Source organism: Phyllobates terribilis, unplaced genomic scaffold, assembly GCF_046119375.1.
Source record: "Phyllobates terribilis strain yellow unplaced genomic scaffold, ASM4611937v1 Scaffold_5__5_contigs__length_657084704, whole genome shotgun sequence".
Lineage (NCBI taxonomy): Eukaryota > Metazoa > Chordata > Amphibia > Anura > Dendrobatidae > Phyllobates > Phyllobates terribilis.
This window is the reverse complement of record NW_027362765.1, coordinates 394,413,462-394,439,061: the sequence shown is the minus strand read 5'-3', so window position 1 is coordinate 394,439,061 and position 25,600 is coordinate 394,413,462. Positions and strand designations below refer to the sequence as shown.

The 25,600-nt window shown below is 47.5% G+C and overlaps 1 protein-coding gene across 2 annotated transcripts in view; it reads left to right on the top strand.

Annotated features, from left to right (window-relative positions):
* The window catches only part of PYROXD2 (pyridine nucleotide-disulphide oxidoreductase domain 2), a 115,576-nt gene that overhangs the window by 2,030 nt on the left and 87,946 nt on the right, over positions 1-25,600 (top strand). For both annotated transcript variants that reach the window (XM_073681340.1, XM_073681339.1), the window contains exons 2-3: positions 6,701-6,720; positions 19,302-19,395. In XM_073681340.1, the coding sequence (XP_073537441.1) occupies positions 6,701-6,720; positions 19,302-19,395 (114 nt within the window). The remainder of the gene's footprint in view (positions 1-6,700; positions 6,721-19,301; positions 19,396-25,600) is intronic.

The window sequence follows — 25,600 nt, the reverse complement described above, 5'->3', positions numbered from 1 at the left end:
TAACTGGACTGTAGTACTGACCTGGTGCAGTCACTGTATACATATATTACATTACTGATCCTGAGTTACATCCTATATTATACCCCAGAGCTGCACTCACTATTCTGCTGGTGTAGTCACTGTTTACATACATTACATTACTGATCCTGAGTTACTGTCACAGGTGTGTCAGTGGTTTGCAGGAAATCTCCACGTTTGGCAATGCAGACAGCTGCCTAGATAGGAGGCTGTGTTTAGGACCCAGCGACTACCTCCTTTTAGTCTGGGTGTATACAGTACAGACCAAAAGTTTGGACACACTTTCTCATTTAAAGGTTTTTCTGTATTTTCATGACTTTGAAAATTGTACATTCATATTGAAGGCATCAAAACTATGAGTTACCACATGTGGAATTATATACTTAACAAAAAAGTGTGAAACAACTGAAAATATGTCTTATATTCTAGGTTCTTTAAAGTAGCCACCTTTTGCTTTGATGACTGCTTTGCACACTCTTGGCATTCTCAGGATGAGCTTCAAGAGGTAGTCACCGGAAATGGTCTTCCAACAATCTTGAAGGAGTTCCCAGAGATGCTTAGCACTTGTGGGCCCTTTTGCCTTCACTCTGCGGTCCAGCTCACCCCAAACCATCTCCATTGGGTTCAGGTCTGGTAATTGTGGAGGCCAGGTCATCTGGCGTAGCACCCCATCACTCTCTTTCTTGGTCAAATAGCCCTTACATAGCCTGGAGGTGTGTGTGGGGTCATTGTCCTGTTGAAAAATAAATGATGGTCCAACTAAACGCAAACCGGATGGAATAACATGCCGCTGCAAGATGCTGTGGTAGCCATGCTGGTTCAGTATGCCTTCAATTTTGAATAAATCCCCAACAGTGTCACCAGCAAAGCACCCCCACACTATCACACCTCCTCCTCCATGCTTCACGGTGGGAACCAGGCATGTAGAGTCCATCCGTTCACCTTTTCTGCGTCGCACAAAGACACGGTGGTTGGAACCAAAGATCTCAAATTTGGACTCATCAGACCAAAGCACAGATTTCCACTGGTCTAATGTCCATTCCTTGTGTTCTTTAGCCCAAACAAGTCTCTTCTGCTTGTTGCCTGTCCTTAGCAGTGGTTTCCTAGCAGCTATTTTACCATGAAGGCCTGCTGCACAAAGTCTCCTCTTAACAGTTGTTGTAGAGATATGTCTGCTGCTAGAACTCTGTGTGACATTGACCTGGTCTCTAATCTGAGCTGCTGTTAACCTGCGATTTCTCAGGCTGGTGACTCGGATAAACTTATCCTCAGAAGCAGAGGTGACTCTTGGTCTTCCTTTCCTGGGCCGGTCCTCATGTGAGCCAGTTTCTTTGTAGCGCTTGATGGTTTTTGCAACTGCACTTGGGGACACTTTCAATGTTTGCCCAATTTTTCGCACTGACTGACCTTCATTTCTTAAAGTAATGATGGCCACTTGTTTTTCTTTACTTGGCTGCTTTTTTCTTGCCATAATACAAATTCTAACAGTCTATTCAGTAGGACTATCAGCTGTGTATCCACCTGACTTCTGCACAACACAACTGATGGTCCCAACCCCATTTATAAGGCAAGAAATCCCACTTATTAAACCTGACAGGGCACACCTGTGAAGTGAAAACCATTTCCGGTGACTACCTCTTGAAGCTCATCAAGAGAATGCCAAGAGTGTGCAAAGCAGTCATCAAAGCAAAAGGTGGCTACTTTGAAGAACCTATTTTCATATTTTCAGCTGTTTCACACTTTTTTGTTAAGTATATAATTCCACATGTGTTAATTCATAGTTTTGATGCCTTCAGTGTGAATGTACAATTTTCAAAGTCATGAAAATACAGAAAAATCTTTAAATGAGAAGGTGTGTCCAAACTTTTGGTCTGTACTGTATATACATGGTGTGTCTAGGTGGACGTTGCCGGTTATACTTATTTCTACTTGGAACTTGGCTGAAGCAGCATCACGTCCTCTCTGGAGTATCGAGGCCGTGTGCCCTGTTGGAGTTTCTTCTAAAGCTGAGTTGTTATTCCCCTATGTTGTCTTCCCCTTTTGTCTTTAGACTGCTAGTGGAGGTTGACTAGTGCTCATCTCCTTCCACCCCCACCCAACTATAGCCTTACGCCAGGGATAATAGGGCGAGGCACGTGATCGGCGACAGCTGCGTAGGCTGTATAGGGACTTTAGGGGGAAACAGGGTGACGCTAGTCCAGATTAGGAGGTCACCTCTTCCCCCTTTCCCTAGTGTCTGGACTCCCTTTCCCCTCTGTGTTTCACTCACACCTGGCGTGACTCTCTGTGTTGCACTCACACCTGGCGTGACAGTTACATCCTGTATTATATGCCAGCACTGCACTCACTATTCAGCTGGTGCAGTCACTGTGTACATACATTACATTACTGATCCTGTGGTTACATCCTGTATTATACTCCAGAGCTGCACTCACTATTCTGCTGGTGCAGTCACAGTGTACATACAGTTCTGCTCACCATTATTGGCGCCCCTTCATTTTTTCATAGACGGTGCATTTCCATTTATTTTTGAAGATATTGTACAAAGATGAAGATATAGGACAGAGTGAGATAGAACCGAGTCATTCTGAGAAGGACAGGGAGAAGGTCTGTGAAGATGTTGAAGATGTTCCATGTGTTAAAGGAAAAGTTTGTGAATTATTGCACCCACTATATTCTGTACATAGTTCCCACCAAGCTGCTGTTTAGTAAAAGACTGTTTATTTTTGAGTGGTGGTCTCCTTCATTGAACTGTTCGGCTGGCCAGGACCGGATGTTGAAGTTACCGGCATCATGCAGCCTACAAGAGCGTATCGCCCCCATAGCACAAGTCTACACACCCACTCAGGAGCCCCCTCACCTTCAGGTAACGCGCCGGGGCATAGGAGACTAATACCTCGCCCATGGCTACCGCCCCGCGCCATGTTACTGTTTCATCCAGAAATGTGGGACAATTTTTTTTCCACTTATTCGTATACAATCCATTTTTTTGCAGCAGCTATTAATCATTTACAGTTTCCTGTTACAGAATTGCAACATGTCTGTAAAAATTGGATGCTATATTGTGGCTCCCTATAGCATTTATTTTTCTTACGCACCTATAGACTTGGATGGATGAATCTCATCTGATTTACGAAAGAATCTAGTTTATGCTGCGATTTATGTATTTATTTATTTTTTTCCTTCCAAGTGCAGATTCGGTCAGTGAAAAAAATCTTTCATCTGCACTGCCCCATTAAATAACATTCGTCTGAGTGCTGTCCGTTTTTTTACATGGACAGCACTCAGACCGAAAACACAGTCGTGTGAACGAGCCCCAATTAGTGCTGGATAATACCTGTCCTGTAAATGTATAGGCATGTATGATAAATATTGGGTTTAGGGTCCTTCCAGTGAGAGGTCGCCTTATCGCAGCATTTGTCCGCTAAGTACCTTCATTTTCTAAGTATATTCTATATAGCGGTAATTCAGTTTACATTTCATGAATTTAATGTTTACACATCTTGGCGCTTACAGAGGTGGCGGTATTCTTTTGAAGATAGGATGAATAGGTGATCAGATTGATTGATGATAGATAAAACAGAAATATGAAATAGATGCTAGATTACATAGATTAGATACAATACTTAGATAAATGTTAGATTGGATGGATATCTGATGGATCAGATAATGGATAGATTATATTTGATGGATGGATACATGATAGATTCTATCTATTATCTCTCTGTATCTGAAACAAGTAGTGGAGCAACTTTATACCGTAGGCTTCATTACAATGCTTAGGATACTCTGGGCTGCAGTAGGAGCTGTAACTGCTAAAGTCTGGGAATAATTTTGTTGCCCTCCAGGAACCAGAGATAATTTCAGCTTTCCAGGAACAGAACTACCCGAAAGACTGAGGATAAATAAAATGTAGAATGTATTATCACGGTGCTCTAAATTACTCACAAATAAATGCAATGGCAAACATGTGAATCAACTATTAATATATAAACACTGTGGATATTTGTCTGCAAAAGTATCATGTAATCTGAAACTCTTGGGCCCCACAGCAAAATCTGCAATAGATTCCCCCATCTACCATATGGCACTTATTATACCAGTGTCTCCTTATGAGGCAGAAATGCATTTGAGTCCCAGTATATAGTGGAATAAAACAAATCTACACATGTAAACACTATTTTACGTAGAGAATTATTCTGCATAAAGAGTTCAGTAACTTTGCACTCACTATTCTGCTGGTGGAGTTACTGAATTCAGGACCCCAGCGCTGCAAGGCTGTAGTGCTAACCACTGAGCCACCATGAGTTACGTCCTGTATTATACTCCAGAGCTGTACTCACTATTCTGCCATTGCAGTCACTGTGTACATACATTACATTACTGATCCCGAGTTACATTCTGTATTATACTCCAGAGCTGTACTCACTATTCTGCCGTTGCAGTCACTGTGTACATACATTACATTACTGATCCCGAGTTACATTCTGTATTATACTCCAGAGCTGCACTCACTATTCTGCTGGTGCAGTCACTGTGTACATGCATTACATTACTGATCCTGTACTGATCCTGAGTTACATCCTGTATTATACTCCAGAGCTGCATTCACTATTCTGCTGGTGCAGTCACTGTGTACATGCATTACATTACGTATCCTGGTCTGATCCTGAGTTACATCCTGTATTATACTCCAGAGCTGCATTCACTATTCTGCTGGTGCAGTCACTGTGTACATACAGTCCTGCTCACCATAGACTTTACAATATCTTCAGAAATAAATGGAAATGTACCCAAGTTGTATCCTCAGGATTTTTTAATTAGTGGTCCAAAGTAATAAAACAATAAAACGTTTTTCATCTTCCATGTTACAATTTCAAAGAAGAAACAGAATAAACAGCATGTGCAGCAATAAGAGCGCCCCTACTTAATACTTGGTTGCACACTCTTTGGCATTGCTGACAGCCTCCAAACGTTTCTTGTAGCCATCTATAAGCTTCTTGCGTTTCTCAGCTGGAATTTTCTCTGTTAATCTCTGACAGCAGCATTTAACTCATTCTTCCAGGAAGCGCGTCATTGGTCCCGCCCATTGGCAACCCAGTCACATGATTGTGGGTCGCCATGGGTTGGCATGACAACCCGGGGTCTGCAGGAGACACTGTGGTTGTCACTGCCCGATTGCTATGAGCGCTGCCCAATGGTCGGTGCTCGTAGCAAGTGAGCAAATCTGCTACACACAGGCAATCTGATCATCGCCTGTGTGTAGTACAGGTGATCAGGCAAGTGCTGCTTCTAGTCTTCCATGGAGACTATTGAAGCAAGCAAAAAGTAAAGAAAAATGTTTTTAAAAATATACAAAATATATAAAAGTTTAAATCACCCCCCCATTCAAATCAAACAATAAAAAACAAAAACTACACATATTTGGTACCGCCGCGTTCAGAATCGCCCGATCTATCAATATAAAAAAGAATTAATCTGATCGATAAGCGGCGTAACGAGAAAAAAATTCAAAACGCCAGAATTACGTTTTTTTGGTCGCCGCAACATTGCAATAAAATGCAATAACGGGCGATCAAAACAGCAGATCTACCCCATAATGGTATCAATAAAAAATGTCAGCTCGGTGTGCAAAAAATAAGCCATCACCCGGCCCTAGATCCCGAAAAATGGATGAGCTACAGATCTCGGAATATTTTTTTTACATTTTTTTTTTTAGCAAACTTTTGGATTTTTCTTTCACCACTTAAATAAAAAAAGAACCTATACATGTTTGGTGTCTACGAACTCGTAATGACCTGGAGAATAATAATGGTAGGTCAGTTTTAGCATTTAGTGAACATTGTAAAAAAAAAAAAAAAACAACTCTGGAATTGCACTTTTTTTTGCTATTTCATCGCACTTGGAATTTTTTTTCCCATTTTCCAGTACACTATATGGTAAAACCAGTGATGTCGTTCAAAAGTACAACTTGTCCCGCAAGAAATAAGCCCTCACACGGCCATATTGACAGAAAAATAAAAAAGTTATGGCTCTGGGAAGAAGGGGAGCAAAAAACAAAAACGTATAAGCGGAAAATGCTCCGGCCATGAAGGGGTTAATCACAGGCGAGTCAAAATGTGTTTCCGTACTAAATTAATGTAAAGGGAAGGGTGCCAATACTAGTGACACAGCAAGCTTTAGGTTTTTCTAGTTTTCCCTCCTATTGTTTGGTTTTTAAATGATTGTTTATCATTTCCTTTTTTGTCAGGAATCCGTATTTGGGGATCTGTTGGACTGCAAGCTTATCAATTGTTTCCAGCAATTTCTAGCAGAGTTGTGAATACAACTCTGCAGTAAAATACATTATTAGTAAAAGAAAAGCAATGCATTTCATTAAATTGACTAAAATTCATAGTAACATGGTGCTCAAATTTGAATGTGTTTAATCCCGAATATCATACATATCAAGCAAGTTACATTTAATGGCTAAAAACCAGATCTCATCATGTCTAATTAATGGTTTCATTTACTGGTAGCAAGAAGAAATAATGAAAAAAGGTGAGGCAGTAAACACAAAGTATATGGCAAAGTTTCAAAAGTTTGTATTATGTAATATTATTAGTTCTGTGCATACATGTAGGAGAAGCTTCTTCGTATTCTATGTGTAATTATGTTTTTGTTTTGTTTTTCTACTGCACAGGACACAACGGTCTGGTAGCGGTAAGTTTTGTGACATTTTTTGTTACGTAGGTCATGTGACCCCCCTACATGTGACAAACTGATTCCATACTTGTTGGTAAAGAAGTGCTGACCACATTGAAACCCACAATGTAAAGATGCATCTACAATGCACATTACAGCTAGGGTAATTTATTAACTGTGCCCTTTGCCTTATCCTAAAAAAGACTGATTCTGCATTTTTCCTAAATATCAATAATTCTGCATGTATAGAGAATTTGTCTTCATGTTTTCAAGGATTTTGCGTAGAAAAAGGTCAGTAGAAGTATAAAATGTTACTAAGTAATGAATCTGATGTGTGATGGCAGGGAGAAATACAAATGTGGTTGGTTACTTGCCTTGGCTCCTTAGAGTGTTATCTAATGGTCGGCAAATTATCACTTCTTCAGAAAAAGGAAAACTATCTCACTAGTGCCACCTACTGAAAGTAGCTCCTTTATAAGGCAAAGTCCAAGCCTTTAATAGTTAGTCTCTACAAAATAAAGTTATATATTGGATGGAAAAAAACTTGTTGACTGCTCGGACGCCCAGTGATCCAAAGATCAGGGCTCTGGAGAACAGGGTATAACGAGAGCTGTGAAACCACTGTGCCATGGTCCAAGGAGAGCCTGGAGCAGCGTGAATACAGTACAGACCAAAAGTTTGGACACACCTTCTCATTTAAAGATTTTTCTGTATTTTCATGACTATGAAAATTGTACATTCACACTGAAGGCATCAAAACTATGAATTAACACATGTGGAATTATATACTTGGCAAGAAAGTGTGAGACAACTGAAAATATGTCTTATATTCTAGGTTCTTCAAAGTAGCCACCTTTTGCTTTGATGACTGCTTTGCACACTCTTGGCATTCTCTTGATGAGCTTCAAGAGGTAGTCACCGGAAATAATCTTCCAACAATCTTGAAGGAGTTCCCAGAGATGCTTAGCACTTGTTGGCCCTTTTGCCTTCACTCTGCGGTCCAGCTTACCCCAAACCATCTCGATTGAGTTCAGGTCTGGTGACTGTGGAGGCCAGGTCATCTGGCGTAGCACCCCATCACTCTCCTCCTTGGTCAAATAGCCCTTACACAGCCTGGAGGTGAGTTTGGGGTCATTGTCCTGTTGAAAAATAAATGATGGTGCAACTAAACGCAAACCGGATGGAATAGCATGCAGCTGCAAGATGCTGTGGTAGCCATGCTAGTTCAGTATGCCTTCAATTTTGAATAAATCCCCAACAGTGTCACCAGCAAAGCACCCCCACACCATCACACCTCCTCCATGCTTCACGGTGGGAACCAGGCATGTAGAGTCCATCCGTTCACCTTTTCTGCATCGCACAAAGACATGGTGGTTGGAGCCAAAGATCTCAAATTTGGACTCATCAGACCAAAGCACAGATTTCCACTATTCTAATATCCATTCCTTGTGTTCTTTAGCCCAAACAAGTCTCTTCTGCTTGTTGCCTGTCCTTAGCAGTGGTTTCCTAGCAGCTATTTTACCATGAAGGCCTGCTGCACAAAGTCTCCTCTTAACAGTTGTTGTAGAGATATGTCTGCTGCTAGAACTCTGTGTGGCATTGACCTGGTCTCTAATCTGAGCTGCTGTTAACCTGCGATTTCTCAGGCTGGTGACTCGGATAAACTTATCCTCAGAAGCAGAGGTGACTCTTGGTCTTCCTTTCCTGGGGCGGTCCTCATGTGAGCCAGTTTCTTTGTAGCGCTTGATGGTTTTTGCAACTGCACTTGGGGACACTTTCAAAGTTTGCCCAATTTTTTGGACTGACTGACCTTCATTTCTTAAAGTAATGATGGCCACTCATTTTACTTTACTTAGCTGCTTTTTTCTTGCCATAATACAAATTCTAACAGTCTATTCAGTAGGACTATCAGCTGTGTATCCACCTGACTTCTGCACTACACAACTGATGGTCCCAACCCCATTTATAAGGCAAGAAATCCCACTTATTAAACCTGACAGGGCACACCTGTGAAGTGAAAACCATTTCCGGTGACTACGGTGCCAAGAGTGTGCAAAGCTGTCATCAAAGCAAAAGATGGCTATTTTGAAAACCCTAGAATATAAGACATATTTTCAGTTGTTTCACACTTTTTTTGTTAAATATATAATTCCACATGTGTTAATTCATAGTTTTGATGCCTTCAGTGTGAATGTACAATTTTCATAGTCATGAAAATACAGAAAAATCTTTAAATGAGAAGGTGTGTCCAAACTTTTGGTCTGTACTGTAGGTGTTACAGCAAGACTGACCTCGGCTACTAGACAGAGGTGCAGCTGGTAGACAGGTTAGCACAGGCATATGCAGGTGGGTCCGGCTGGTATACAGGTGGGCACAAGCAGGTGCAGGTGGGTCTGGCTTGTATACAGGTTGGCACGGCAGGTACTCGCAGGAACGGCTGGTATACAGGTGGGCATAGGCAGATACTAGTGGGTCCGGCTGGTATACAGGTGGGCACAGGCAGGTGTTACGCACACGCCCGGACTGACTGGCGTGAGCATGATTATTGATCCCACTGGACCATGAGCCGAGGAGTGCCTGGAGGGGCATAACTAAGTATCAACTTGGTCCGACCAAGGTCACACGGCGGCTCAGTCGACTCTGTGAACCAGGGAGGAACCGAGCAGAGGGACCAGGTGCTACTCCAGGTCAGACCCCGATCACAGCTGTTGACCCACACCGGAGAATGCAGGAACAGGCAAGTTAGGCTAGCATACAGACAGGTGGGTACTGGCAGGCACGGCTGGTATGCAGACAGGTGGGTATTGGCAGGCACGTCTGGTATGCAGACAGGTGGGCACTGGCAGGCATGGCTGGCATGCAGACAGGTGGGCACTGGCAGGCACGGCTGGCATGCAGACAGGTGGGTACTGGCAGGCACGGCTGGTATGCAGACAGGTGGGTATTGGCAGGCACGTCTGGTATGCAGACAGGTGGGCACTGGCAGGCATGGCTGGCATGCAGACAGGTGGGCACTGGCAGGCACGGCTGGCATGCAGACAGGCGGGTACTGGCAGGTAGGAACGCAGGCAGGATAAGGACCAGTACAGACTTGGATACAGGAACGGAGCCGCAGGTGCGGTAGACAAGCAGAGCAGAGCAAAACCCGCAGATGCGGTAGACAAGCAGAGCAGAGCAAAGCCCGCAGGTTCGGTAGACAAGCAGAGCAGAGCCAAACCCGCAGGTGCAGTAGACAAGCAGAGCAGAGCAAAACCCGCAGGTGTGGTAGACAAGCAGAGCAGAGCAAAACCCGCAGGTGAGGTAGACAAGCAGAGCAGAGCAAAACCCGCAGGTGCGGTAGACAAGCAGAGCAGAGCAAAACCCGCAGGTGCGGTAGACAAGCAGAGCAGAGCAAAACCCGCAGATGCGGTAGACGAGCAGAGCAAAACCCGCAGGTGCGGTAGACAAGCAGAGCAGAGCAAAGCCCGCAGATGCAGTAAACAAGCAGAGCAGAGCAAAACCCGCAGGTGCAGTGAACAAGCTGAGCAGAGCGAAACCGCAGGTGCCGTGAACAAGCTGAGCGAAACCGCAGGTGCCATGAACAAGCAGAGCAGAGCGAAACCGCCGGTGCGGTGAACGAGCAGAGCGGAGCAGAGCAAAACCGCCGGTGCGGTGGACAAGCAGAGCAGAGCAAAACCGCAGGTGCGGTGAACAAGCAGAGCAAAGCAAAACCGCAGGTGCGGTGAACAAGCAGAGCAGAGCGAAACCGCAGGTGCGGTGAACAAGCAGAGCAGAGCGAAACCGCAGGTGTGGTGAACAAGCAGAGCAGAGCGAAACCGCAGGTGCGGTGAACAAGCAGAGCAAAGCAAAACCGCAGGTGCGGTGAACAAGCAGAGCAGAGCGAAACCGCAGGTGCGGTGAACAAGCAGAGCAGAGCGAAACCGCAGGTGCGGTGAACAAGCAGAACCAGATACACACAAGGTACTTACAATGAAGTAGCCAGTGTACACAAAACTCACAAACAGAATTTCAGAGACAACGAGTTGGAGTTAGGTGCAGGTTCAGACACTGCAGGAAAAGGGAAGATTCGGACATAGAGAGAAACAGGTAACGGGCTAGAACACAGTTCAGACAGGAACTGAACCAGGAACAAGATACAGGAGCGAGCCTGGGAACTCAGCCCCCAGGGTGGCGGAGGCAGACTAGAAGTCACAGATACAGGTAACAGGCCTGGTTATACAGCCCCCAGGGGCGGAAACAGTCAAGATACAGGACAGGACCGGGCAACTCAGTTGCACAGAACACACTGAATGAAAGTGTCGCTCAGGCACCCCCTACTGGGTGGAGGGGGTTTAAGTATCCAGTGACTCACAGCAATAGGCTGGGGAGGCATTAGGTGTGGTCACACAGTAACTAAAAGAATCAGGCAGTAGCCTCGCCGCCGCTCTTAGCAATCAGACAAGAGACACAGCAGGTACTGAAGCAAAGTGTGCAGCCTGGATTGATAGGTAAGATGGTGGTCTTGCATGGTGGGAGGTGGTAAGCCATGCCAGCACGCCGCCAGGGATGTTACAGTACCCCCCCCTTTAGCCCCCTCTTCTTCAAGCCTGCAAGGATTTTCTGCAGAGAATTTGGAGGCCGATCCTTCTCTTCAAGAAGATTACCTCTTCTGTCCACTAGAGGGAATGAAACTGGTCTCACCATCTTAATGACTAGGATGCTTCCTCCCATCGAGCCATCCTCAGCAACAGATGAAGTGAGTGAAGTACCAGGAACAAGACACAGGAAAGTCTCTCTTCATTTGTTAATATCGGATAGCACCCCAAAAGATTCACGGGACAACTGGAGATCCTCCACCGGATTGGAGGAGTGCAGAGACTCGGGGGTAACCACCGCCTTGACGTACACTTTGCCAAGCTTACTGGATGAAGTGGGCGAAGTACCAGGTACAGGGTGCAGAAAAGTCTCTCTCCATTTGTTATCAGATAGCATCCCGGAGGATTCAGGAGGCAACTGGAGGCCTTCCGCCTGTTTGAAGGGGTGCAGAGACTTGGAGGTAGCCACCGCCTTGATGGACTTATTGCCAGATTTGTTAGAGATGGAGAATCCTTGCTTAGGGACCAACTTCAATCTGGTTTCTGAGATGACACGTCTGCGCGGCGGGGCGGTGCCTAAAGCCAGATCATTGGTACGATCGTCGAGACTGTGGGGTCAATGCCACCACTTCCCTTCCTTTGGAGACTTCAGCGCACAGTGAGTCAGCGACTAGCAGGTCTGGTGAAGAAGAAAAAGACACTGCTGACTGTCCTGATGATATTGGGACTGAACACCCCTTGTACCTCAACAGTCCCCCAGGAAACACCATGCAGGATCTCCAGACCTGAGCGGGCACTAGATCTCTCGGCTCTGGACGACCTGTGGGTAAACCAACAGCACCTGGAATGTGAACTTCTTCATGTGTAATGCTCCAATCTGGAGCTTAATTTGTACAGACATATTTTGACTGTTTCTGAGTAGGGCTCGTCCTTCCGCTGACAATGCCCAAACCGGATTCTGGAGTTGTCGGACGGGAATCAGACACCGACTCTTCAAGGCTTTATGCCCGAAACTTCCGGTTAATCCGAGGCCTTCACTTGCCACGGAGACAGTCACGGTCATCTGTGGAGAGGAAACACTAACGCCAAGGGCAGCCTCTCCTACAGGCCTAATGTCTTGGGATTCTCCAACCTTCGCTGGACAAAGACCGTCAGGATGTCCCAAAAAACCGCATCGGGACCGCAATCCGATTTTGTCCCTGACTTCCAGCCTCTGCTTTGCCTGACGAACATGGTCATCTTTTATGGATTCTGTGCGGGTAGCTGCCTCTACAGGCTGGGGAACAGGAGGTCCTTGGGAGGACAGAACCTGGCGTGACTGTTTACCTCTACGCCTTGCACGTCTGGACTGCCTCTTGAGGTTGGGAAGAGAAGTATTCTGTGGAGCATTGTCATCCTGTGTGGATTCTGTGTGGGCAGCAGCCTCTTCTGGCTGGGGAAATGGTGGGCTACCTACACGCATCACCCATCGGGATTGCTCCAGGATATTGGGAAGGGAAGCTTTAGCAGAAGCTTCAGGGTTAGGGTCATCGAAGACCATTAGAAAGCCCAGCAGGAAGGCCTGCAGGTCAGAGACGATAGGATCCCATGCTTCCCATAGGGGGGTGATCAAATTCAAGTCATCACCCGCTAAGCAGGACATCATGAATACTACTTTAACCCGATCAGTGGGAAAATAGTGAGCATAGAATTTGAAATGCAGCATACATTGCTCTACAAATGCACGGCTTTGTTTTGGATCCCCATAGTACCGTGGTGGATCTGCAGGAACGAGTGCTGATAGCTCCATTTGGGCTGGTGCATAAATCGCCTGGACCTCAGCTTGAGAAAATTTTTTTCCTTGGTGCACGTATTCGCCAGACAAGAATTCAAATGTCTCCGAGAGCGAAGGGCCGTGGGGCTCAACGGGGACCATGGCCTGAGAAAACTGTTACGCACACGCCCGGACTGACTGGCGTGAGCATGATTAGTGATCTCACTGGACCATGAGCCGAGGAGTGCCTGGAGGGGCGTAACTAAGTATCAACTCGGTCCGACCAAGGTCACACGGCGGCTCAGTCGACTCCGTGAACCAGGGAGGAACCGAGCAGAGGGACCAGGTGCTACTCCAGGTCAGACCCCGGTCACAGCTGTTGACCCACACCGGGGAATGCAGGAACAGGCAGGTTAGGCTAGCATACAGACAGGTGGGTACTGGCAGGCACGGCTGGTATGCAGACAGGTGGGTATTGGCAGGCACGTCTGGTATGCAGACAGGTGGGCACTGGCAGGCATGGCTGGCATGCAGACAGGTGGGCACTGGCAGGCATGGCTGGCATTCAGACAGGCGGGTACTGTCAGGTAGGAACGCAGGCAGGATAAGGACCAGTACAGACTGGGATACAGGAACAGAGCCGCAGGTGCGGTAGACAAGCAGAGCAAAACCCGCTGATGCAGTAGACAAGCAGAGCAGAGGAAAACCCGCAGGTGCGGTAGACAAGCAGAGCAGAGCAAAATCCGCAGGTGCAGTGGACAAGCAGAGCAGAGCAAAACCCGCAGATGCGGTAGACAAGCAGAGCAGAGCAAAACCCGCAGATGCGGTAGACATGCAGAGCAGAGCAAAACCCGCAGATGCGGTAGACAAGCAGAGCAGAGCAAAACCCGCAGGTGCAGTAGACAAGCAGAGCAGAACCCGCAGGTGCGGTAGACAAGCAGAGCAGAGGAAAACCTGCAGGTGCAGTAGACAAGCAGAGCAGAGCAAAACCCGCAGGTGCGGTAGACAAGCAGAGCAGAGCAAAGCCCGCAGGTGCGGTAAACAAGCAGTGCAGAGCAAAACCCGCAGATGCGGTAGACAAGCAGAGCAGAGCAAAGCCCGCAGGTGCGGTAGACAAGCAGAGCAGAGCAAAACCCGCAGGTGCGGTAGACAAGCAGAGCAGAGCAAAGCCCGCAGGTGCGGTAAACAAGCAGTGCAGAGCAAAACCCGCAGATGCGGTAGACAAGCAGAGCAGAGCAAAGCCCGCAGGTGCGGTAAACAAGCAGTGCAGAGCAAAACCCGCAGATGCGGTAGACAAGCAGAGCAGAGCAAAACTGCAGGTGCGGTGGACAAGCAGAGCAGAGCAAAACCCGCAGGTGCGGTGGACAAGCAGAGCAGAGCAAAACCCGCAGGTGCGGTGGACAAGCAGAGCAGAGCAAAGCCCGCAGGTGCGGTAGACAAGCAGAGCAGAGCAAAGCCCGCAGGTGCGGTAGACAAGCAGAGCAGAGCAAAGCCCGCAGGTGCGGTAAACAAGCAGTGCAGAGCAAAACCCGCAGATGTGGTAGACAGGCAGAGCAGAGCAAAACCCGCTGGTGCGGTGAACAAGCAGAGCAGAGCAAAACCTTAGGTGCGGTGAACAAGCATAGCAGAGCGAACCCGCAGGTGCGGTGAACAAGCAGGGCCAGATACACACAAGGCACTTACAATGAAGTAGTGAGTGTACACAAAACTCACAAACAGAATTTCAGAGACAACAAGTTGGAGTTAGGTGCAGGTTCAGGCACTGCAGGAAAAGAGAAGGGTGGCGGAGACAGAATAGAAGTCACTGTTACAGGTAACAGGCCTGGGTATACAGCCCCCGGGTGGCGGAAACGGTCAAGATACAGGACAGGACCTGGCAACTCAGTTGCACAGAACACACTGAATGAAAGTGTTGCTCAGGCACCCCCTACTGGGTGGAGGGGGTTTAAGTATCCAGTGACTCACAGCAATAGGCTGGGGAGGCATTAGGAGTGTGCACAGTAACTATAAGAATCAGGCAGTAGCCACGACGCCGCCCTTAGCAATCAGACAAGAGACACAGCAGGTACTGAAGCAAAGTGTGCAGCCTGGATTGATAGGTAAGATGGCGGTCTTGCATGGTGGGAGGTGGTAAGCCATGCCAGTATGCCGCCAGGGATGTTACAGCAGGTACTGGTGGGTCCGGCTGGTATACAGGTGGGCACAGGCAGGTATGGCTGGTATACAGGTGGGTTCAGCTGGTATATAGGTGGGCACAGGCAGGGACAACTGGTATACAGGTGGGCACTAGCAGGTACAGGCAGGTACAGCTGGAAGGCACAACAAAGGACAGGCGCAGAACGGGACCAGAACAAGCAGGTACAGGCAAACAGAGGACCTGACAACTAGCAAGGATGCAGGGAGCAGACTAACAACATTGCTCAGGCACCTCCCACCAGATGGAGGTGCCTTAAATAATGTGTTTCCCAGCCATTGGCTGGGGACACATTAAATGGCACGCGCTGGCCCTTTAAGAGGGAGGGGGCGCGCCCTAAGCACAACGCCTGGGGGTTTGTGAGTAGTGCGCTGACCTTGAGCAGCAGGAGGAGTGAGATGGAGGCCGCGGTGGTGAGTAAGTCGGTGTCTCTGCCGGGGGAGGGAGAAAGATTGCAGAGACACCGGCACTACACAGAGCTCTGCAGCCCTGTCCTGAATGGAGCAGAGTTGTGCATCCTTGACTTCTGCTCCATTTAGGGCACACACGCATCACCCATCGGGACTGCTCCAGGATATTGGGAAGGGAAGCTTTAGCAGAAGCTTCAGGGTTAGGGTCATCGAAGACCATTAGAAAGCCCACCAGGAAGGCCTGCAGGTCAGAGACGATAGGATCCCATGCTTCCCATAGGGGAGTGATCAAATTCAAGTCATCACCCGCTAAGTAGGACATCATGAATACTACTTTAACCCGATCAGTGGGAAAATAGTGAGCATAGAATTTGAAATGCAGCATACATTGCTCCACAAATGCACGGCTTTGTTTTGGATCCCCATAGTACCGTGGTGGATCCGCAGGAACGAGTGCTGATAGCTCCATTTGGGCTGGTGCATAAATCGCCTGGACCTCAGCTTGAGAAAATTTTTTTCCTTGGTGCACGTATTCGCCAGACAAGAATTCAAATGTCTCCGAGAGCGAAGGGCCGTGGGGCTCAACGGGGACCATGACCTGAGAAAACTGTTACGCACACGCCCGGACTGACTGGCGTGAGCATGATTAGTGATTAGTGATTAGTGCCGCCAGGGATGTTACAGCAGGTACTGGTGGGTCCGGCTGGTATACAGGTGGGCACAGGCAGGTATGGCTGGTATACAGGTGGGTTCAGCTGGTATATAGGTGGGCACAGGCAGGGACAACTGGTATACAGGTGGGCACTAGCAGGTACAGGCAGGTACAGTTGGAAGGCACAACAAAGGACAGGCGCAGAACGGGACCAGAACAAGCAGGTACAGGCAAACAGAGGACCTGACAACTAGCAAGGATGCAGGGAGCAGACTAACAACATTGCTCAGGCACCTCCCACCAGATGGAGGTGCCTTAAATAATGTATTTCCCAGCCATTGGCTGGGGACACATTAAATGGCACGCGCTGGCCCTTTAAGAGGGAGGGGGCGCGCCCTAAGCACAACGCCTGGGGGTCTGTGAGTAGTGCGCTGACCTTGAGCAGCAGGAGGAGTGAGATGGAGGCCGCGGTGGTGAGTAAGTCGGTGTCTCTGCCGGGGGAGGGAGAAAGATTGCAGAGACACCGGCACTACACAGAGCTCTGCAGCCCTGTCCTGAATGGAGTTGTGCATCCTTGACTTCTGCTCCATTTAGGGCTCCATATCACGGATCGCTGGGAATCCCATCAGTCAGACCCTCATCGATCGGCAAGTTATTCACTATCCTACCTATAGACGATAACTTGTTTTGTTGGGAATAGCCCTTTAATAAACCTTGCATCATGACCGAATCTCTTTCAAAAGGAAAAAGTAATCATCTATAGACAACTGTTTCAGGGTTTTTGCCTCTCATTAGTACAGTGCAAGATATTGGTTGTCAGGGTGAGAGGCCTTTAACAGTGGTCTTGGTGGATATTGTCTCTTTGCATAGACTGCCAGCTCGTGTAGGGAGTCTCATAGCCCTGAGGAATCAGAAGGTCTGCGAATTATCTCTCTTCCAGGAGGAGGGAAACTATCTCACTAGTACCACCTATTGGAAGCAGCTACTCCATAAGTCCATGCACAGCCCCTTATTGAGCCTTGCATCATGGCTCAAAAGGAAGAAATATCCATCTAGGTATACAAATGAGCTCTCCTCCAGAAAAAGGGAAAACTGTCTTTCTAGTGCTGACTAGTGTAGGTAGCTTCTCTATAAGTCAATGTCCAACCCTTTACCGAGCCTGGCAACATGACTAAGCAACAGTATTAGCCAAACCAGCATCTTCAATTGCCTCTCAACCAACCAACAAGTAACCTGCTGTGTGCTGATGAGGAGTAATAACCCTGAGACAGTTATCTTCAGATGGTTGTCTTTTCCTTTTATGATTGCCTTGGTGTGGATAACATACCTAATCAAATTGCAATGCTCAATAAACAGTTGGACACTAACTTATAGGATGTCTACAGTTTTTTTCCTTCTGGAGGAGACATCATTTGCACAACCCTTTCCCAGTGCACTTTGCCTGACCTACAAGACTCCCTATACCAGCTGGAAGTCTTCACAAGGATAAAACCTAGTGTCCGACACTCAACCAAAGTGAAACTTAGAAGTTTCTGGGATGCAGTTTGCAGCCAGTGAGAACAGAAGAAGCACACAGGCATGTGATTGCCAACAATCTCCAGCGGCTTCCCAGAGTGTTCATATATTTACGCACTTCATGAATATAGGTGTTCCATACAGCAAACAGCAGAATTCATAGCTGCGTAAAAAGTAAAAAACACTCCCTGTGCCCTCCCAGCTGAGTCACACCCCTCATTAGCTAATTTGTTCTAATTCTGCCACTACCATTCCCTAAGGCTAAGCTCACACGAACGTGTAAAAAATAATGCAATTTTCATCCACAAAAATTGATGATTTTTCTTCTCCTTTGTTATCTGTATGGCATCTATTATATTTCAGCAGTTAATAAAATTTACAAAGCCAAATACAGTTTCAAATGTTAATAACTGCAATGTATTGGTAAAAGTTGGATGCTATATGGGTGATTTGTAAGGAGGATTTATTTTTTTTTTTTACGTACCCATAGAATTGAATTGACGAATCTCAGGCAAAATTTGGAAGAAAATAGTGCATGCTGTGCTGACCGACATTCACTCCGTAAGAAAGAAGTTGTCATCTGAACAGCCCTATTGACTAACTTTTTCCATGGGCAGCACATGGACCGAAAATGCGGTTGTGTGAGCGTAGTCTCACAGTCACAGTTGGCAGGCTGAAGATAATAACCCCTTCCTAAAGGCTGATTCCGACGTCCATAGATTTTGGTCCAATTTTGGACCGAATTGCGCAGACTGGTCGCCGGACCCCAAAAATGATATGAAGCTGTCACGCTTCCACGGCCAGTCCGTGCTTTAGTGGTCTGTGCTTGGATTGATTGGCACGGGCGTCTGAATGAGCCTTTACTCTCACAAAGAGCTTACACCCATGTCGCCATATAATACCAAAAACAGGCCAATAGGATGATGACAAAATAATACTGCCAGACAGTGCTTAGTTAATAGTGTCATATGGCAGCTAAAACTACAAATAAATAATGCACATAAAACGCCAACATAAGATGCCCACATAATACTATTGCATATAATACAGCCGCATAGCACTCAATTATATAATATCAAATAAATAACTTCTAATAATAATGCTATTATCATTGGCTTGTTAATGGCTACTGGCTTTAATATGGTTCTATATTATTAAAAAAAGGAAAAAAACAACCTGTCTGCCTTCTTCCTGGAACAGTGCCACCACGATTGTCCATAATTTGTCTGGCATTACAGATTAGCTCTACTGGATAGAATAAAACAGGGCTGCAGTACCACTTTTAACCTGAGTAGAGATAAGGTGCTGTTTTGGTGGGTTTTTTTTAGAAGAAACCAGACATGTTTTTCTTCTACTCTGGAACTACCCCTTTAAATAATGTCTATGTACATTAGGTGGATAAATTGGATTAGAAGCTGACTTAGGGCCAGAGACCGATATAAGTGGATTGTATGGATTTATCCGTAGGCGATGTCCTATCATTGATTCCCTTTTTTTGCAGGCAGCGTATCTGCAGAAGTCTAGGGTGAACTGCGTAGTTCTTGAAAGACGCCACGTGATTGGTGGAGCAGCGGTGACGGAGGAGATTATCCCAGGTAGATGTTATATTAAATTGTCTTTACATTGGGACGATTATTTAACCCCTTCATGACCAGGCAATTTTCTGGGATTTTTTTGCATGCTTGTTTTTTTCCTCTCCTTACTCCAAGATCCGTATATTTAACATCAAGGATATGAGGGCTTGTTGTTTGCGGGACGAGTCGTGCTTTTGAACGAACTCATTCATTTTTCCATACAATGTACTGAAAACCTAGAAAAAAAAATTCCAAAAGAAATACTGAAAAAAAAAAAGAATTCCACCATCATTTTTTTTAGGTGTTTGTTGTGTTTTTTTTGTTGCCATTGCAGATACATTGCTTGTTTTTTTTGCCTGACGAGCGATTATTTTTATTGATTCCATTTTGTATATAAATACTACATTTTTGATCGCTTTTTATTTGTTTTCAGGGGAGATTCGGCGACCAAAAACGTAACCGTTTTGCAATTTGATTTTTTTTTTCTTTATGCCATAAGACCTATTGGTTAAACGGGTTTTCTATTTTGATATTTAAGACTTTGATGGATGCTGCTATACAATATTTGCTTATTTTTGCATTCCTTTCTTTTTAACTCGGGACAAATTAGAATTTTTATTTTTCTATTTTAAAACTGTTTTAATTTTTTTATTTTTTTATTTACACTTTATTTTTTAGTCCCCATAGGGAAATATGAACCTGCAATCTTTTGATTGCTTGTACTATATTGCAGTTTTCAGTATATGGTAAAATCATTTTTCTTTTTTTTTCAACATGGAATAAGAAAATAGTTTAGAAAAAAAACAAAATTCAGCGAAGAGATGAAGTTATAGAGCCTCAAAGGTGAATCACATGGTTAAAAAAGAAATTTCTTATTAAGGATATGTGCCCACGTAGCGTTTTACAAGTGTATATGCTGCAGAATTTCCGCAGCATAAACGCTTGGGAAACGCTTGGTAATCCGCCCCCCATGGTCCCCAATGACAAGCCGCAATGTCAATGCCCATGCTGCGGATTTTTCCGCAGCATTTATGCTGCGCTCAAAAATCCGCAGCATGTCCATTAATTTTGCGGAAGCGCGGCGTAATCGCCGCCATTGACTTGCATTGAAACGCATAATATCCGTGTCAGTACATTTGTACACACGGATATTATGCATTTCTATGTGCGGATGGTACCCAAGTCTGGAGGAGAGGAGACTCTCATTCAGACCTGGGTACCATAGAAACTGTAAAAAAAAGAATTTAAAATAAAAAATAAAGTTTATACTCACCTTCCATTGTCCTCCCGGTGTTTTGTCTGCACCGTCCGGTGTCTTGCATTGCTCGCGCTGTTGTGAAGGACCTGCCATGACGTCACTGAGTCATGTGACCCATCACATGGCTCAATGACGTCACCACAGGTCCTTCACACCACCGCGAGCAATGCAAGACACCGGACGGCGCAGACAAAACACCGGGAGGACAACGGAAGGTGAGTATAAACTTTATTTTTAACCATTCTTTTTCTTTTTTTTTAACTAACTTGTTCACACTATATATGCCGGTTGCATGGATTTATATAGTGTGAACAAGTTGTCAAGCACTTTTCCAAGTGATGCTAAAATCGTTTGGAAAAGCGCTTGATAACCCGCATGCAGAAATGCATGCAAAAACGCTCGACAAACGCTTCTACCTGGTGGGAAAAACGCATGTAAAAACCGCATGTGTTTTTCCTGCCAGGGAGAAGCGTAAAAAATATGCAGCATTTTTCCATCGTGGGCACATAGCCTTACAGTATAAAAATAGCACCAAGTAATAGTAGCATCAAAATTGTGCTGCTATGCGATGCTCGAATTACTGTACACTGCCACACCGTTTTATACTGTGCCCAAATAAAAAAAAACTGGAGAATTTTAGGACTTCTATTTAGAGGACATTTACAGTTATATGAAAAAGTTTGGGCACCCCTATTAATCTTAAGCTTAATGTTTTCTTAAAATTGGTGTTTTTGCAACAGCTATTTCAGTTTGATATATGTAATAACTGTTGGACACAGTAATGTTTCTGCCTTGAAATGAGGTTTATTGTACTAACAGAAAATGTGCAATCTGCATTCAAACAAAATTTGACAGGTGCATAAGTATGGGCACCCTTATCATTTTCTTGTTTTAAATACTCCTACCTACTTTTTACTGACTTACTAAAGCCCTTTTTTTGTTTTTGTAACCTCATTGAGCTTTGAACTTCATAGCCAGGTGTATGCAATCATGAGAAAACTACTTAAAGTGGCCACTTGCAAGTTGTTCTCCTGTTTGAATCTCCTCTGAAGAGTGGCATCATGGGCTCCTCAAAACAACTGTCAAATGATCTGAAAACAAAGATTATTCAACATAGTTGTTCAGGGGAAGGATACAAAAAGCTGTCTCAGAGATTTAACCTGTCAGTTTCCACTGTGAGGAACATAGTAAGGAAATGGAAGAACACAGGGACAGTTCTTGTTAAGGCCAGAAGTGGCAGGCCAAGAAAAACATCAGAAAGGCAGAGAAGAAGAATGGTGAGATCAGTCAAGGACAATCCTCAGACCACCTCCAGAGAGCTGCAGCATCAACTTGCTGCAGATGGTGTCACTGTGCATCGGTCAACTATACAACGCACTTTGCACAAGGAGAAACTGTATGGGAGAGTGATGCGAAAGAAGCTGTTTCTGCAAGTGTAGCACCCTGAGGATTCGGCTGCTACAGGGGTATTGCACCTCACTCCAGAGGTGTGGTATTCCACTCCCGGGTAAGGATGGAGTGTGGAACTGAGCTAGTTAGCTGCATACACTACATACATCCCATTTCCGGGGGACAGATCGACGGTACTCCCACCAGTTTATGTGCAGGTACGATAGTGTCTGTCCCTGGCTGGAGTGGGAGGGGGGTGGAACATCCCAGTAGTGTAGGGGCAGATAGGGGGAGCAGTCTGGGTAAGGCTAGGAGCTCATTGGGTGCTGGTCACCTGAGCTCACACATAGAGGGAGTATATAAGGTGGGCACCATCTTAGGACAGGGTCTTTTGTAGAGTGAGTCAGTCAGTCTTTTGTAGAGTCAGAGGAGCAGAGCAGAGAAGCTCAGCCAGAAGGGCTGACAGGGAGTTGTGGTTCCGGCTGGGCCCAGCTCCAAGGCCAAGTCTGAGAGAGAGAGAGGAGTCAGAAGGACCCAGAGAGAAGAAGAAGGAACCCCAAGACCCCAGAATACAAACAGCAGGGTGAAGGGTTGGCACCCAGGGTACCGGATCCCAAGCTGGTGGAGGCCACTAATCCTCAGCCAGAGACCGGAGGTCGTGGGCAGGATCTGCCACGACCCTCACTAAATCCACTAGGAGGGCATACCAAGTATAGGGTCAGGGAACCCAGAAGAGGTGTACCCACCAAGAGACCCGAGGGAGCCGGACATAAGTGGATCCCTGGTGAGAACGGCCAGAAGAGAGGGAAAGTCAGACAGGAGCTCAGGACCACGCTCCAGAATTACTTGGGGGTTGGCCGAGTCCAGGACCTGGTGGACGCAGCACGACTCGGGTGGTCGCTTCAGGCCAGAGTGACCATAAGAACACCCGTAAGTAAAAACCCCTGAACTGCACAGCCCGACTCTGAGTCTTCTTGCTTAGCTCTCCTGCACCTGCACAACCACCATCCTCTACATCTGACCCCCTGAGGCTATACCCCTCCCGTTGGGGGTTATACTACCAGAGCTGCACACATACCACCAGCCTCAGCGGACCCTTCTGCAGCGGCGGCCTTTTGACCGCAAATCAACGGGTGGCGTAGTCGACACTAAGGACCTTTACCAACATCTGTAAAGACTGCCACACACTGAGTTTGACACCCTGGGCACGGACCGGGTCGCCGCCACTCGGAGACTACAACCCCCATCTGATCCGGCTCCGGGTAATCCCCAAACAGCACTGGCCCAGGGGGCGCGTCAACTTTGGCGTAGTCGGCAGGATTTCGTGCCCGCAACCACCGGGTACTGCGTGCCTGAAGAAAAGTTCAAATTTACCTTAAGAAGAAGTCTCCCGCCGGTTCCAGAGGGTCCCCGCCATGGGACGCCATCACGGATCGTTTCCCGCCGGTTGCCCGCCATCTGCAGCCTTTTCCCGCCATCCACGGAGTTTCCCGCCACTGGGAGACGATTCCCGCCATTTCCAGAAGATTTCCCGCCTTGGAAGAGCAGACGCCATTATGGGCGTGCCAGAGGGTGGCAAGAGGTCACCTCCCATCGTGGGCCAGGTCAAGGAATGGCGCCAAAAGCGGAAACCGCCCCTACCAACGGAGACTGTGATGCTAGAGATGTCCATCAGCGTGAGAGAACTGCCCCTGGAACTGACAATCACAAAGTTGCCCCGGGACCACCTTCAATGTGGGCGGAGACAGAACAAGAGAGCGAAGATGGGTGCAGCCTGGAGGAGTCTGGAGAGAGCGCACCCGGAGACAAGAAGTCTGGAGAGGACTCCGGAGAAGTCGTACCCGGAGATGGAAGGAGAGTCAGGCAGCACCGACCCAGTGGTCAGGAGCCTGCTGCAAGCAACAACCCCACTAGGCTTAGTGGAGATCCTGGCACAGCTCCCCCGAGACCGGGAGTGTGCGCAGACCGCGCTGGAGCGCCTCGCACGGAGGATGGCCCAGGTGCAGCGAGAGACGCTGACGGAGTGGAGCCGAGAGATGGCCCTGCAGGCAAGAACCCGCCAGCGAAGCACGCCACCCGAGACGAGGAGACAGACCGCCTCTGATGATGGTGCAGGAGGAGTGAAGGCCGGAGACGGCGCCGAGAAGGGAGCTGGACAGATGGAGGCAGGTAAAGGATACGTCACTACCCCGAGCCGAGAAACCGCGTGCCTGCCCCAGCTCCCCGTCGCAGAGCCCGAAATTCCCCCTGCCGTGCCCGTCGCTGCATCGTCACCGCTCCAGACAAGGCCTCAAGCAGAAGCCGTGGCCGCGACCCCTGTGACGTCACGCGCCTCAACCCTGAGCGCGGCAAAGCAGGAAACACCACCGGCCTGGTCGCAAGGTCTAGTACCCCCGGGCGCCGAAGTTCCAACAGCGCCCTCTACCTCCACTGAGCCACCGGCGTGGTCGCTGGGCCAAGTTACCCCGGGCGCCGCCGTCTTCACGGTGCCCTTTACCTTCAGGGTGCCCCAAGCCTGGTCGCAAGGCCTAGTGAACCCGGGCGCCGCTACCACCACCGCGCCCTCAACATCCACCGTGCCGCACCTGGGTGAAGACTTGTTTGCCCAGCACACGTGCCCGGATGGGCAGCCCTTTGTGTGGCCACCGGAGTTCCACCATCCCCGACTCCAGAAAGAAAGACCCCTAGATGAGCCCCTGATTCCGGTTCCGAAGCCCGTTAAGATCACCCCACTCTCGTTGGAGGAAGCGCAGTTTGCGTGGGACCCCACCGGAGGAGACCTCATGGGATTCACCCAAGAGACTCGGGCAGCCGCAGCTGAGCGTGCGGAGTGCTGCCGGCAGCAGTTAGAGGTCTTTGACCGGGAGCAAAGAGAGAGGCGGGTCCGAGAGCAGCGGCTGCAGGAACAGAGTGCAGAGCAGAAGAGCCGGACCAGGAGGAACCCCCGTGCAGCCCACGGTCCCCGTGTCACCGGGACTGTAATTAAATTCCAACTGCAGCACGGTTGGGGTTTCATCAGGGATCATCACACCCCTGGCGACGTCTTTGTGACCAGAAGAGACGTGGAGTCCCATCTGCCGGAGGGACACAGAGGTCGTGACCTATATGTAGGGGACGAGGTCACGTTCACCCGGCACAAGTGTGCCAAAGGACCCTACGCCCTCCATGTACACCGGCTGACGGAGGAGGAGCTACGGTGTGAAGAGGAGCAAGAGGACCCGGACGGGTCTGAAGGAGGAGCAGGAGTACGCCGTCATTAAAGTACGGTAAAGAGACTGTACATAGTTACCCGTCAGGGTATATGCCATGCTGCTAATTAAAATAAGGTCCCCGTTGGGACAAGTGTGAACTGTTCCAGTGTGTCCCATCTCCCCACAGGCTGAGGACTGTGAGCAGCCATCCCTTTTTCCCACTGACCGAGGACTGAGAGCGGTCATTCCTTTGCTAATACCTGGCCGAGGACTGAGAGCGGCCATACCTCCCCTTGTATATAGTTGCGCTTTCTAAGGCGCCCCCTACCGGTTTTATAGGAAAGCTGTGTTTTTCTTTCCAGAAGAGACTGTCGCACTTTACCCGGTC